Source organism: Hyla sarda, chromosome 4, assembly GCF_029499605.1.
Source record: "Hyla sarda isolate aHylSar1 chromosome 4, aHylSar1.hap1, whole genome shotgun sequence".
In the NCBI taxonomy this organism is placed as follows: Eukaryota; Metazoa; Chordata; class Amphibia; order Anura; family Hylidae; genus Hyla; species Hyla sarda.
The window spans coordinates 176,569,626-176,585,739 of record NC_079192.1 but is presented as its reverse complement, the minus strand read 5'-3'; the positions used below and the strand labels follow the sequence as shown (position 1 = coordinate 176,585,739).

Genomic DNA, 16,114 nt, shown 5'->3' with positions numbered 1-16,114 from the left:
CTTATCCTCTGGTGTCAAGTCCCTGAAGTGCCGAGGGCTGGATTGCCTCCTTGCCTCCCTCCCCCCCCCCCCCATTGATTGTCAGCTGGAAGCCAAGCCCTGCTTTCAAATCTAATTCCTGATCATAATTTGTATGCACAGTGCAGAAACGAGATTTGGAAACAGGGTGAGGGAGACACTTGGCATAAGAGAGCAAAAGCATTTTTCTTTGTTAAGGAGGCAGACAAGACCATGAGTCCCCTTCATGTAACAGTGACAGCAGTTTGGAATGTGAACTGCAGCTGACAGATTCCCTTTAAGGGTACGTTTACACGTATGAAGATTTGATGTGCAGGATTTTCTGCTGCAGATTTCAATGTAAACTAAGTGACTGAGCAAAGTTTCTAATCGGCAGTTACAAATCCTGAGCATAAAATCTGCACAAGATCCTGTATGTGTGAATGTACCCTAAAAGGGGTTATCCAGGTTTGGTGTGGTTCTGCAGCTCAGTTCCGTTGAAGTGAATGGAGCCAAGTTGTAAAACCGCACCCAACCTGGAGACAGATGGGGAACTGTTTTTGAAAGAAATTAGCTGTGTTTTTCTATTCCATCTATTCCTGGATACGCGTACAATACGGGTGCTGCAGCGACATTGCGGGGGGTCCCAGCGGCGAGCCCCCCCCGATCAGACATCTTATCCTCTATCCTTTGGATAGGGGATAAAATGTTAGATCACAGAATACCCCTTTAATACCTTCAAATTCATGCATAGCATTAAAAGTAAAAAAAAAATACATAAATAAATGCAATAAAATAAATCTGTGCCTCACATATCAAGCAATATCAGGTCACCTACCAGGTTTAAAAACCAAAGGGTCATTTTTAAAAAGTTCTAAAGCATCAATTACGCTGTTAAATCTTTCTTTAATATAAAATTCTTCAGGTTCCAAAGACACTTTTTTCTGTGACTTTACAGTTTCCAGCTGTTTGGTTTTGTGTTGTTCTTCTGTTTTAGTTGATTCAGTATCCTTTAGAGGGGTTTTCTCTGAAGCACTCACAGTTATTTCTTGGGATTTCTTTCCTATTTTTTTCCTGATTTTCTGGATATCTTTTTCATAATGCCTGATTCCACTTAGATGTGACACCAACAATCTGGAGGTTATCTTCACCTGAAAGTGAAACAAGAACAATACAAGAACATTTGCACAGAGCTATATATTGAAATGACTTGAATAAAGAAACAACTGTTAAATGAGGTTGTACTAGGGAAGTACACTAAGCAAGCAAACACCCCCATAGAATAAGTACCGTATATACTCGAGTATAAGCCGACCCGAGTATAAGCCGAGACCCCTAATTTTAACCCAAAATCCCAGGAAAAGTTATTGACTCGAGTATAAGCCTAGGGTGGGAAATACCTCATCCCCCCCTGTCATCATCCAGACCCGTCATTAACATCCTCATCATCCCCTTGTCATCATCCCACACATCCCCCCTTCATCATCCCCTTGTCATCATCCCACACATCCCCTTATCATCCCACACATCCCCCCTTCATCATCCCCTTGTCATCATCCCACACATCCCCCCTTCATCATCCCCTTGTCATCATCCCACACATCCCCTTATCATCCCACACATCCCCCCTTCATCATCCCCTTGTAATCATCCCACACCCCCCCCCCTTCATCATCCCCACCCCCCTTCATCATCCCCACACCCCCCCCCCCCCCCCTTCATCATCCTCTTCTCATCATTCGCCCTCAGTGGTCTTCAACCTGCGGACCTCCAGAGGTTTCAAAACTACAACTCCCAGCAAGCCCGGGCAGCCATCGGCTGTCCGGGCTTGCTGGGAGTTGTAGTTTTGAAACCTCCGGAGGTCCGCAGGTTGAAGACCACTGCGGCCTTCAACATGCGGACCTCCAGAGGTTTCAAAACTACAACTCCCAGCAAGCCCGGGCAGCCATCGGCTGTCCGGGCTTGCTGGGAGTTGTAGTTTTGAAACCTCCGGAGGTCCGCAGGTTGAAGACCACTGCGGCCTTCAACATGCGGACCTCCAGAGGTTTCAAAACTACAACTCCCAGCAAGCCCGGGCAGCCATCGGCTGTCCGGGCTTGCTGGGAGTTGTAGTTTTGAAACCTCCGGAGGTCCGCAGGTTGAAGACCACTGCGGCCTTCAACATCATCCAGCCCCCTCTCACCCCCTTTAGTTCTGAGTACTCACCTCCGCTCGGCGCTGGTCCGGTCCTGCAGGGCTGTCCGGTAAGGAGGTGGTCCGGTGAGGAGGTGGTCCGGGCTGCTATCTTCACCGGGGGCGCCTCTTCTCCGCGCTTCCGGCCCGGAATAGAGCCGTTGCCTTGACAGCGACGTATCTGCGTCGTTGTCAAGGCAACGTGACTATTCTGAGGCCGGGCCCGAAGCGCTTAGAAGAGGCCTCCCCGGTGAAGATAGCAGCCCGGACCACCTCCTCACCGGACCACCTCCTTACCGGACAGCCCTGCAGGACCGGACCAGCGCCGAGCGGAGGTGAGTACTCAGAACTAAAGGGGGTGAGAGGGGGCTGGATGATGTTGAAGGCCGCAGTGGTCTTCAACCTGCGGACCTCCGGAGGTTTCAAAACTACAACTCCCAGCAAGCCCGGACAGCCGATGGCTGCCCGGGCTTGCTGGGAGTTGTAGTTTTGAAACCTCTGGAGGTCCGCATGTTGAAGGCCGCAGTGGTCTTCAACCTGCGGACCTCCGGAGGTTTCAAAACTACAACTCCCAGCAAGCCCGGACAGCCGATGGCTGCCCGGGCTTGCTGGGAGTTGTAGTTTTGAAACCTCTGGAGGTCCGCAGGTTGAAGACCACTGCGGGTGGGGGAGTTCACTCGAGTATAAGCCGAGGGGGGTGTTTTCAGCACGAAAAATCGTGCTGAAAAACTCGGCCTATACTCGAGTATATACGGTAAGCACCCTTTATCCCATACAATAGAAGTCTGTAGAATACAGTCTTTAGTAAATCCGTACACAGTAACAGTGGTCAGACCAGGCAGCATTCTTTCTACAGTACATCTTATCTTATATCATATTAGGCATGATAATACAGTTATAGGGAAACTTCAAGAAATATTCTATTAATCTATGGCCTACAGAAGACATACAAGCAGGTGGCTATACCTCACTGTGGATTATATTCCCCCACCTATGCCTTTCAGATGTATTACATTACAGTGGTCCCTCAACATACAATGGTAATTCGTTCCAAACGAGCCATCGTTTGTCGAATCCATCGTATGTTGAGGGATTCGTGGGCCGAGAAGACACCGGAAGACCAGCGCTGGACCCGGAGGGCAAGCCGGAGCATCGTGGAGGGGTAAGTAATACTTACCGCACCACACGGGGAACATTAAGCTGCTATCCGGCAGCAGCTTAAGCATTTTGCGCTGCCGGATAGCACTTAATGCGATGGCCCCGACATAAAAAAGCATTGTATGTCGATGCTGACATCGACATGCGATGGCCTCTGAGAGGCCATCGTATGTCGATTTGATCATATGTCGGGGCCATCGTAGGTCGGGGGGTCACTGTATAGCATTATATTTATATGTTCATCTAAGAACATATTATACATTAACTATGGAAGAAGCATTGCATATTTGTATATAAAGTGGGGACACCTTTTTAAATAAAAAAAAATAAAAAATAATAATTTAGCCAGCACCTAAACCCAATACACGGGTGCACGCTGCTGTGGCAAGTACAAAACATGTAAAAAAAAGAAAATGGCAGCAGCACACTTGGTCAACAAAATGGAGGCTCTTAGCGCACTTTTTGATCAAAACGTGTCCCCCATTTTGTTTTTGCTGTGCAATTTGGGGGGAGTGGCTCCCTCTGTAGCCGTGCATCCCCTCCCCTATTTCACAGGAGGTGGTTTTGGGTTGTTAGTGGATCCAGCATGTCACCCAGCCTGAGGTGAGTGAATGCTGGGGTCCCATCCGATATGAGGCCACCTCCGCGTGGTGGATGGGGAGACACGTTTTGATCAAAAAGTGTGCGAAGAGCCTCCATTTTGTTGACCAAGTGTGCTGCTGCCATTTTCTTTTTTTTACACTTTTTAAACATGGTTACAACAGTCTTGACAAATTATTACTGCTCCTTTTACTTTGTTCCTAATTTTCTGAACTGTACAAAATACGCATATTGGCTCTGTCCACACCTTTTCACCTTCAAACTCCTTTTCTGGAAACTCTGGTACATACTCCTGCACTGGTGCATCCAGATCTAGCCGACCCTCTTCCCATAGTTTGGCCACTGCTGCCATGGTAAAGGATTTGCTGATACTGGCTACACGCATAACACTGTCTGGTGAACATGGAATCCGGTTCTCCACATCAGCAAATCCCAGCCCTACAGAAAAGAAGCAAAGCATTCAAGACTGCTTAAGTTATTATATGGGCTTTACAAATAACCTAAATGCCATCCCTGTAAATCTCATAGTGGTTATAATTGTTACATATAAAGAGGATTTTTTTTATTGCAAATATTAAAGGGAGTCTGTCAGCTGTATTTGCTGCTTAGAGCTGTAGACACTGTTGGATATAAAAGAAAACTGTACCTTTCCTAGAGTGCCTTTTTATTTCTCAGCCAAGTGTCAAGGGCTCTGGGCATCAACCAAGGAGGAGATGAGAGGTGAGGGTGAGTGAGGAGGTGTGTCAGGCTGGGGCAGGTGAGCAACTTGGCTCCACCTCTTTGACACTTTTCTAAGAAATAAAATGGCAATTATATTAGTTTGACAAAAACCATTAACATCAGGTAAGGTACAATTTAAAGGAGCACTCAGGATAGAGAAACTTATCCCCTATCCTAAAAATAAAGGATAAGTGTCAGATCGTGGGGGGTCCAACTGCTGGGACCCCCCACACAGCAGCCCAGCTCTCCTTCTAAATGGAGCGTGTCTACCATCACACTAAGTTGTGGCCAACAAGCCCCTTCATGCAGCTTTATGGGAGAGCCAGAGATTCCCGAGTGCAGCACTCCAGCTCTCACACAGAGTTGCATTATGGGGGCATGTCAATCACAGTTTTGTGCATTGGTCGACATGCCCCATTTAGAAGGGGAGCCGGAGCACCGGGCAAAAGATCTGACAATTATGCCCTATCCTTAGGATAGGGGATATGTTTTCGATCCCGGAGATCTCCTTTAATGCTATACATTAACAACTATCCAACAGTGTCTGAAGTTCTTACCAGAGCTGACAGTTTCCCATTAATGTGAGAATAACCAGAAACTAATATTCCTACACATTTACAATTGAAGTTTTCACAGATGTTCTTAATTTTATGAAGAAAAGTCAGATGACAAACCATCCCCTGAAATTCGCTTTTACAGGTCAATATGATCCCAAGAAGCTCCTACAACATTTTAACATTTCTTGCAGTCAATGTTTTGTTAAGCACATACATTGGTAGATTTTTCCGTTGTAAGTGTCAAATGTAAAGCTCCAACATATACAATTATGTTGGAAAGAGAGACTCCTGCTTCGGAGGAAAGAGATCATGTATAACATGATCACTCATTTATTAGAATAGACATTATGTAATACATTATGAAATTACACTGTTGAAATGAGTGGTGGGCCAAAGTTTTCCCCAGAAATATCAGACAATTATCACAAGTTCTGCAACCAGAGCACAGCTATTTGCCAGTGGGTCCTCATTTTAAGTGTCATCTGGATAACATGAAGTAGACCTTTTTTATGAAACTATATAGCAGGCTACCTTTTCATAGAACATAGCATAACATTACATACATTGTATTCATAGAGCATACTGTTTGCCCTACAATATTGGTAAGAGCATATGGAAGACTACAAAATTACAAAACTACAGATTTCCCATGCCTTGGGAAATGTGACTCCATGTATATCTGCTATTACCTTGTGCCAATGAAAACTTTAATGGGGTTATCCAGGAAAAGAAAAATCAGAGCAGAGCAAATTTCTTCTGAAAACAGCAACACACGTGTCCTCAGGTTGTGTGTGGTATTACAATTTGGCTCCATTCATTTCAGTCGAACTGAACTGTAATACCATTCAAAACAGGAGGAAAGGTGTGGCAGTGTTTTCAGAAGAAATGAGTTTTGCTTTTCTAACTTTGAATAATGCTGAAGAGTGCAGTCATTTATTTATAGACTTATGTGGATCCTCTAACTTAAAGGGGTATTCCGGGCAAAAAAATCTTATTCCCTATGGAAAGGATAGGGAATAAGATGTCTGATAGCGGGGGGCCCGCCGCTGGGACCCCCCGTGATCTCCCTGCAGCAGCACACATTCTATGAGTAGCTGCGTCTGAAGTTTCCGAAACCTCCGGGCTTCCGAGACGGGGACATGACGTCCCGCCACGCCCCCTCCATTCATGTCTATGCGGGCTGCTGCATGGAGATCGTGCGGGGTTCCAGCGGCGGGCCCCCTGCGATCAGACATCTTATTCCCTAGGGGATAAGATGTTTTTGCCCGGAATACCCCTTTAAATGGGTACTCTGTTGCTAGACATCTTATCCCCTATCCATAGGATAGGGTATAAGATATCTGATCTTTCGCTGTGACCCCCGCAATCTCTGTGCAGACACCCGGCGTTCTGAACATTGGCGGAGAGTTATCAAAACCTGTCCAGAGGAAGAGTTGTTGAGTTGCCAATAGCAACCAATCAGATCGGTTCTTTTATTTTTGTAAAGGTCTGAAAAATGAAAGAAGCGATCTGATTGGTTGCTATGGGCAACTCAGCAACTTTTACTCTGGACAGGTTTTGATAAATCTCCCCTATTGTGTTTAGAATGCTGGGTTTGTGAGGCCGTTGTCGTGACATCACGCCCCGTCCAGGTCTATTTATGTTATAATGTATAACAATGTTCAGAACGCTGGATGTCTGCATGGAGATCGCGGGGGTCCGAGCGGCAAGACCCCCATGTTCAGACATGTATTTGGATTGGGGATAAGATGTCTAGAAACGGAGTACCCCTTAAGCTAGAGCACTATAGTGGATTTCTGCAGATCAAACTTTAAACCTTCCATCCGGTCACACATTTTACAATAACCACATTTAATGCCAGCAAAAAAAAAAAGTGAGTGGCCAACAATGTGATGTTTAGACTTAACAAGAAATGCTCTTACACATTGGCTCCCCTTTCTGGCTCTAAGATGTTCATATGCTCTAATATTCATGAGACTATCCCTATAACCCATCTAGGACACAGGGCATACAGGTACGCCCTGGCTCCCTGGGACTTAAGGACCCAGGGCGTACCTGTACGCCCGTGTGAATTCAGGTCCCCGCCGCTCGCCAGGCAGGGACAGGACCAGAATGCCTTCTGAAAATGTTCAGCAGGCATTGCGTGACAAAGTCTGGGGGGGGGGTCCTGAGGGAGTATATGAGGGACGGGATTCCCGTATTGAACCCTCAGAATCCCCCACTCTGGGTATTAGCGGGAAACTCGTTTGGGACCTTGTACACCCATTGCTGGATAAGGGTTACCACGTGTACATGGACAACTTTTATCCCTCTGTTCACATCCCTTGCTGCCAGATCCGTGTCCTCTTGTGGGACCGTGTGGAAGAACCAGAGAGGCCTCCCTCTAAATTTTCTCCAGACACCTATGCCCAAGTGCCCTTACCCATGAAAACCTGTTGTTGGTCAGGTATAAGGATAAGAGGGATATCCTTATGCTGACCACAATTAATGGTAACGGCAGATCACCTGTCCCTGTGCGAGGTACCACAACAACAGTCCTCAAGCCCGATTGTATTCTGGACTACAAGCAGAATATGGGGGAAGTTGATCTCTCTGATCAAGTCCTCAAGCCATACAACGCCATGCGGAAAACCAGGGCATGGTACAAAAAAGTTGCAGTCTACTTGGTACAGGTTGCCATGTATAACTGTTTTGTACTGTCCCAGCACGCTGGCAACACAGGGACATTCCTCCAGTTCCAAGAAGTCCTAAAGGCCCTGATCTTTGGCGACCGGGAAAGAGCAGGCCGGAGTTCCCAAGGAACTGGAAATATAGGTGCCAGGATTGTCCCAGGCCAACACTTTCCAGGTGAGGTCCCTCACACTGGAAAGAAGGGACGATCCCAGAAAAAAATGCAGAGTGTGTCACAAGAGGTGGATACGGAAGGACACCACCACTCAGTGGGACACTTGCCCTGATCATCTGGGCCTCTGCATTAAGGATTGCTTTAGGGAGTATCACACTTCCATGGAGTACTAAATTTTCCCTATTTATTTAAATTTCCCATAATTTGACCCCAATGTACCAAGTCCAGAGTACATTCCAAATTTTAACCCCATAAACCACTAAATTGCCCCAAAAAATTTAAAAAAACTAAACAAAATCTGATAAGACCTCTGGGGGTATTTAAAAGAAAAAAAAAAAAAAGGGTCACTGAGACACTACCATCGGGGAGGGGGGGGGGGGGGTTATGTTGCCTCAAATGCCCAGCACTCTCTCTCCACCTGAGCGGTGTATGCATTTGAGGCAACAGGTTAGGGATGGCCACACACACATCACACTCCAAGAATGATGATCCAGAGCATAGGGTTGGGGGGGGGTGCATGTTTTTTACTTTTGGCTATGCTCTGGGTCATCATTCTGGGAACATAATTGGCATATCAGTAGTAAAATTGCAATTTTCATTTTCCCCTATAGTACACTTCATCCATTCCTGTAAACTAAATTTTGGGAACACCCGTCCATTGCAAATGTCCAAAAGTCCCCCTATACACCTTCCCCAGGGGGGGGTCACATGTGGGTGTTTCTTTTTGTTATTTTCCACTGAATATATGTAACCATCAGCTACTGATATGACACAGGCCTCAAATGCAAACATAGCTCTATGAATTAAGCCCTGTAATGTACCCGCACAGTATTTTATGTCCACATATGGGGTATTTCCATACTAGCAATGAGGTTACAACATTTGGGGGGCATTTTATTTGGGGTAACACCAGCATTTTTGTGAAAAAAAAAAAAAAACTTTTGTCATTTTACGTCCCACTGTTCAAAACACCTGTGAGGTGTAAATACTAACTGTACCCCTTGTTACGTTCCTTGAGAGGTGTAGTTTCCAAAATGATGGCAATTGAGGGGGGTTCTCGCTGTTCTGGCACAATGGTAGCTCTGTAAACGCTCAAGGCCCCTGACCGATTACATCCAAATATGAGGTATATCCTTACTCCAAAGAAATGTATTTACAAATTGTGGGGGGGCATTTTCTTACCACTTGTGAAAATGAAAAACTTGGGGGAACCCAAGCATTTTAGTATAAAAAAATAAAATTTTTCCTTTTCACATCCCACTTTAAGGAACATTTATCAAACACCTGTGGGGTATAGTTTCCAAAATAGTATGCCATGTGTTTTTTTTTTGTTTTTTTTGCTGTAATGGTAGCATAGGGGCTTCCTAATGAGACATGCCCCCCACAAACCATTTCAGCAAAATTCTCTCTCCAAAAGCCAAATGTGACTCCTTCTCTTCTTAGTATTGTAGTGCGCCACCAGAGCACATCACGTCCACGTATGGGTTATTTCCATACACAGAAGAAATGGGGTTACAAATTTTGCAGGGCATTTTCTCCTATTACCTCTTGTAAAAATGGTAAATTAAGGGGAAAAAAACAGCATTTTAGTGAAAAAAAAATAACTAAATAAAAAAAAATGTCATTTACACATTCCACTTTACCGAAAAGTCGTCAAACACCTGTGGGGTGTTAAGGCTCACTGGACCCCCTGTTATGTGCCTTGAGGGGTGTAGTTTCCAAAATAGTATGCCATGTGTTTTCTTTGTTTTTCTTGCTGTGACGGCACCATAGGGGCTTCCTAAATGTGACATGTCCCCCAGTTTTTTGCTGAAAAAAACCATTTCAGCAAAATTCACTCTCCAAAATCCCATTGTCGCTCCTTCCCTTCTGAGCCCCCTAATGCACCCACAGAGCACTTTACATCCACATATGAGGTATTTCCTTACTCGAGATAAATTGGGTTACACTATGAAAAAATTCAAAAACTGGGTCTACAAGAACATGCGAGTGTAAAAATTTAAGATTTTGAACTGTCTCCTTCACTTTGCTGCTATTCCTGTGAAACAAACTTTCTGAATGTCATTTTGAATACGTTGAGGGGTGCAGTTTTTATAATGGGATCATTTATGGGGTATTTCTAATATGAAGGCCCCTCAAATCCTCTTCAAACTGAACTGGTCCCTGAAAAATTCAGGATTTTGAAACTTTTGTGAAAAATTTGAAAATTGCTGCTGAACGTTGAACCCCTCTGATGTCTTCCAAAAGTAAAAACATGTCAACTTTATGATGCCAACATAATGTAGACATATTGTATATGTGAATCAATATAAAATGTATTTGGAATGTCTATTTTCCTTACAAGCAGAGAGCTTCAAAGTTAGAAAAATGCAAAATGTTCTCATTTTTCATGAAATTTGGGAATTTTTCACAAAGAAATTATGCAAGTATTGATGAAAATTTACCACTAACATAAAGTAGAATATGTCACGAAAAAACTATCTAGGAATCAGAATGATTAGGAAAAGCATCCCAGAGTTATTCATGCTTAAAGTGACAGTGGTCAGATGTGCAAAAAATGCTCTGGTCCTTAAAGGGATACTCCGGCGCTAAGACATCTTATCCCCTATCCAAAGGATAGGGGATAAGATGCCTGACCGCGGGGGTCTCGCCGCTGGGGACCCCCGTGATGTTCCACGCCGCACCCCTTTAGAATCAGCCCCCGGAGCATGCTCGCTCCGGGTCTGATTACTGGCGATCACGGGGACGGAGGACGGCTCCGGCTCCGCCCCTGTGTGACATCACGCTCCGCCCCTCAATGCAAGACTATGGGAGGGGGCGTGATGTCACACAGGGGAGGAGCCGTGACATCACTATGTTCCTTCCCTGTGATCGCCAGTAATCAGACCCGGGGGCTGATACTAATGGGGTGCGGCATGGAAGATCACGGTGGTCCCCAGCAGCGGGACCCCCGCGATCAGGCATCTTATCCCCTATCCTTTGGATAGGAGATAAGATGTCTTAGCGCCGGAGTACTCCTTTAAGGTCATAATCGGTTGTGTCCTTAAGGGGTTATATGAATTACAAAATACAAACTACTTCAATAAAACATTAATGATCAGATACAGCAAAGTATGACATTTCTGCCAAAACTTACCTTCCTTCCAAACGGCTTCTCCATCCACAGAAACACCTACTACTATTCCTGGAGATCCCACTTCATCCTAAAAAATGAACCAGGAAATCATCTGTGGACATATCACATGCCAGATATCAAATTACAATAAAACACTTAAAAATTTTTTTTAAAAAGTACAATGGTACACATAAAATCTGTGACACTACAATCTGTTTTCAGTGATCTGTGTCAATATTGTTTCTCTTATGAATCATAGGGGAAGATTTATCAAAACCTGTCCAGAGGAAAGGTTGCTGAGTTGCCCATAGCAACCAATCAGATCACTTCTTTCATTTCTCAAAGGCCTTCAACGGCCGTTATCGGGACAGAGCAACAATGGGTCCCGATGGATCCCATTAACTGTAACGGGGTCATTGGGTGCCGGTGTTTATAGTGGCAGGAAAAGACGGTACATTGCACTAATTTTCTCCCAGGACATAATGGCAGTGTGAAAGAAGCCTAAGTCAGGTGATTGGCTGGGCCATTCTAACAGCTTTATTTTCTTTCTTTGAAATCATTTGTGAGTTTCCTTTGCTGTGTGTTTGGGATCATTGTAATGCTGAAATGTCCTTCCAACAGATCAAAAAGTTGGAGAGATGTTTGGTCAATACTAATGATTTTTGGGATAGAATGGAAAAATGCGACTGTAGTGATATAACCTTTCTGTGCACGTTAGATGTACAAAGTTTATATACTAATATACCGCAGAATGAGGGCATGATATGTGTCAGGGGGCTATTATCGAGGGATGCACATTTGGATAATAGGAAAATTTATTTTCTCATGACAATACTGGAGTTTGCACTAACGAAGAATTATTTTAGATTTGACAGTGATTTTTTTCTTCAAAAGTATGGAGAAAAGTATGGAGCCTTCTGTAGCCCCTGGATTGGCTAACGCCTTTATGGCTAATTTTGAGGAGGCTTACATATTTGGTCCCTTGGCCTGGAGACATCGTCCACATGGCTGCGCTACGTGGACAATGTCTTGATGCTATGGAAGGGACCGGAGCAATCCTTGTTGTCGTTCGTTGAGCAGTTGAACGCTTGTCAAAGTACCATTGGATTTACTTTGCCATATGATATTCATAAAATTTGCTTTCTGGATGTAGAAATCATGAAAACAGAGAAAGGATTTGCCACTACACTCTTTACAAAGCCTAAATATAGGAACAATATGCTGCACCGTAACAGTTATCATGCTCCTACAGTATTCAAGGGCTTGCCCAGAAGCCAATTTGTGAGGGAGAGGAGGATTTCAAGTAATGAAAGTGAATATCTAAAAAATAAAATCATTCATAAATTTGTACAAAAAGGTTACAATAAACAAAATGGTGGAAAAAAAATAGGAGCAGAGGGGGTGAAATAAACAGTGAGCTCCTGAGAAAACCTAGAGATAGGATAGAAAAGAAACAAAGCAATATATATAAAAAGAGAAGGCCTGGGGAGCGTGGCCTGCTATGCACGCCATCTAGCTGCTTTTTCTGTGAGCTCCGTGACTGCACGGGAGAGAGAGGCCCACAATATCTGAATGATGGTGCGGAGGATGAAACTAAAAAGGCCCCAAAGGCGCGGGAAGCTCCCGGGCTGCCCCGGCACCGATCTCAAATTATTTTACCCCTCTGGCCGGGCTCCAGGACTCCTTGGACGCAGTCCCCCCAGGGCCGCCGCCATCTTCAGCTCCCTCACAGCAGCGTGAAGCCCCGCCCACCGTCAGCGGCACCTCACAGCAGGCGCCATCTCGGTCTTCAGGCGCAGGAGACAGGAAGAAGCGGCGGGGACACCAGGCCTCCGGTGAGTGTGCGGGCCCGGAGGAGATACCCCCTGTCCCGCTGCTGATTGATTTGCCCGTTGGGGACCTGTGCTTACCTGCCCCAGCTGCTACAACCTCACGGGGCGCCCCTCTGCTGCCGGAACCGCCGGGAGCTGCGGAGGCCGCTCTGCACACGCCACTGCAGCCCCGACCGTATCAGCCCTCAGCTCCCCTCTCCAGTCCTAGACCGGACACCACCTGGGCTGCTGAGCCCCTGCCCACGCCACCTGCGACAAAGGGAGTGCGGTGGCCCCTTCAGCTATCTGGGGTCCCCATCCTGGCTGGGGACATCACCACGGCAATGGCGGACTGTCCTGGATCGCAGGGATCCCCCCTGCTCTACTCTGCTGTGGCAGCCCCCTCATCACCTCCCCCCCTGGGTCCACTTTCCCGGGCCCCTGAGGGGTGCAACCTCCTCCCTCACCGGCCCCCTTCTGGTCCTCCTCAGGGGGTAGCCCTTGGCCCCTGCAGACCCCGGCTGATGACTTTGGGACTGAGACTGTGGTGCCCTGCCCCCCACAGCTCTCGCAGAGGCCACCACAACTGCCCGCTCCTGCACCTGTCCTGGACCCTATCCCACCAAGCTCTGCTGCGGCCCAAATACTGCAATCCCACCCTGAGCTCCAGGCGTTATCTTTTTTACCTACCAAGGCTGATATTGTGGCCCTCAGGGAGGACTTGCGTTCTGTCTGGAGACGGGACCTCCAGGAGGTGCAGTCTGAGGTGCAAACCCTCTCCACAACAGTTGGGACTCTGGAATCCTTTCGATCTGACACCCAGGAATCTATTGCTGAGCTTAGGGCTGCAGGCTCTAAACAAGCGGTTAATCAGAAGCTATTGCACTCTCATATGGACGATCAGGAAAACCGAAACCGTCGCAACAATATCAGACTGCGGGGTCTCCCGGAGGTGACTCGAACTGATGGTCTTCTGCCTACGTTAACAGACATATTCAATTCTATCCTGGGCCGTCCGGCTCAGTCCCCAATTGCTATTGACCGGGCACACAGAGCTCTCCGTCCTCCCAGTTCAGACCCTGCTAAGCCGCGGGACGTTATCTGTCGCATTCACTATTTCTCTGAGAAAGAAGAGATTATGCAAAAGGCCCGACAGCTCAGGGACATTGACTTTGATGGGGCTAAGCTGCAGCTCTTTCCGGATTTATCAAGACACACGCTTCGCCTGCGGGCAGCCCTGAAGCCCCTCCTGCATGAACTGCAATCCGACCACATTGTGTACCGCTGGGGCTTTCCGTTTGCCTTGCATGCTCATCACCAAGACAAGTCTGCTACCTTGCGCACCCTGGAGGACCTCCCCCATTTTCTCTGGGCGTTTGATCTCCCTCCTGTGTCACTCCCGGGATAGGTGGAACTGTCTGCTGACCCCTTCTCCTCCCTCCTCCCGCCCCAGCCTAGGCTGCGCTCCTCCCAATCTGAGAGGTTCTCCCCGCGGCCCCAGCGCTCTCGACGCCGCCATCGCACCAGATCTGGCTCTGTGGAGAGGCCGGGAGGTTTCCGAGAGGGTTGATTGCTGTCTACCTGTGCTTTGATGTTATGATAATGCCTGTGTATAGTGCTATTTACGCTGTCTCACTGGGTTTTTTATTTTTTATATATTTTTTTCTGTTTTCATCTATTTTAGGTGTGGGTGACATAGGCCCATGTGGCCGAGCTGTAGCTATTGCCTGGTTGTTTCCCTCCCGTACATGCCCTCCCCTCTGCTGCCTCTCTCTCTCTCCTTTTTTTTTTTTTTTTTGCTACCCTCTCTCCCCGTGCCGGTCACTGGGGCTCCTCTCTCTTTTCGGGCATTTTCCTTCCTGTTGTGATGCTTCTGTCTCCACATTGCCCCCAATAGGTTGAGGCAGGATTACTCCCTGCCTGTGCTTAGCCTCGTGCTATATATTTAGTCCAATTTTGCAGCCGTTTGTTGAGCTGCTGTTTTTGTCCTGGTTTTTGTACCTGTTCTCCCCGAGTGTTCTCTTTGTCGTTGATTCTCCCTCCCCTCTGCCGTACTTGTTTTCCCTTTCTCTTTCCCCTCCTTGTTTATCCCTTCTCTCCTACTCCGGTGTTGTGTTTTTCTTGTCCCCCGTCTGTGTGGTCCTCTGATCCCGTCCCTTATCTCCCCTGACCCTTGTCCCCGCTCTCTCCGCTGGGTATAGCTGGTCTGGGCCATGTCGTCCCTTAAAATTGCCTCCCTGAATGTCCAGGGCTTCAACGTCCCTGAGAAGAGAGCGAAGATTCTTTACTCTATGCACAAGCAGAGGGCTATGGTGGTCTGCCTTCAGGAGACGCACCTCCTCCGGGATCATGCTGCAGTGCTTCGAAACCGCTATTATCCTACGTGGTACCAGAGTAATGACCCTAGTCAGAAGGTTAAGGGTGTAGCCATATTGTTCCACAAGTCTCTATCGTTGCAGGTGTTGGACTCCAAGGTGGGGGAGGGGGGCCGTTATGATTTTGTTACCTGCTCCATTCAAGGCAGGACTTACACGATTGCCAATGTGTATGCCCCGAATAGTGGCCAGCTGTCCTTCCTGCGTACAGTGTTGGATGACCTGACCGTGTTCTCCCAGGAGGTGTTGATGGTTTGCAGGGATTTTAATGTCTCTCTGTTTCCTTCCTTAGACTGTTCCTCGGGGACCTCTGTCATGTCTCATGCTCAGCTAAATGGGATCCGACAACTTCTCTACTCTATGCAACTGACGGACCCATGGAGACTGGCTCATCCAGACACACGTGACTACACTTTCTATTCTCACGCCCGTAAAGTATACACTAGGCCGGACTATATCTTTGTTAGTCACTGTCTTCTCCCTCAGGTACTGTCCTCCTCCATTGGTTCCATTGTTTTCTCGGACCATGCACCGGTTTTCTGTGACATATCACTGCCGAATGGTCTGAGGAGAGACTTTATGTGGAGACTTAACGTATCGCTCCTCTCTGACTCGCTGTGTCTGGCTGATCTGAGGGCAGCGATTGCTAATTTTACTCTGGATCATGCCAGCGATCCCACATCCCCTCAGTGCCGTTGGGAAACGCTGAAATGTGTGCTTAGAGGCGTACTTATTAAACATGGTGCCCGTCTTAAGCGGGAGGC

The 16,114-nt window shown here is 46.9% G+C and overlaps 1 protein-coding gene across 4 annotated transcripts in view; it reads right to left on the bottom strand.

The window, feature by feature from the left end:
• Positions 1 to 16,114, bottom strand: part of LACTB (lactamase beta) — a 61,186-nt gene that overhangs the window by 30,071 nt on the left and 15,001 nt on the right. For 2 of the 4 annotated variants that reach the window (XM_056572845.1, XM_056572846.1), the window contains exons 2-4: positions 11,186 to 11,252; positions 4,175 to 4,393; positions 836 to 1,148 (exon numbers count right to left, since the gene is read on the bottom strand). In XM_056572845.1, coding sequence (XP_056428820.1) covers positions 836 to 1,148; positions 4,175 to 4,387 — 526 coding nt within the window. In that variant the 5' untranslated portion in view covers positions 4,388 to 4,393; positions 11,186 to 11,252. Of the gene's footprint in view, positions 1 to 835; positions 1,149 to 4,174; positions 4,394 to 11,185; positions 11,259 to 16,114 lie in introns of those variants that run through there. The other 2 variants (XM_056572844.1, XM_056572847.1) reach the window with 2 other exon arrangements.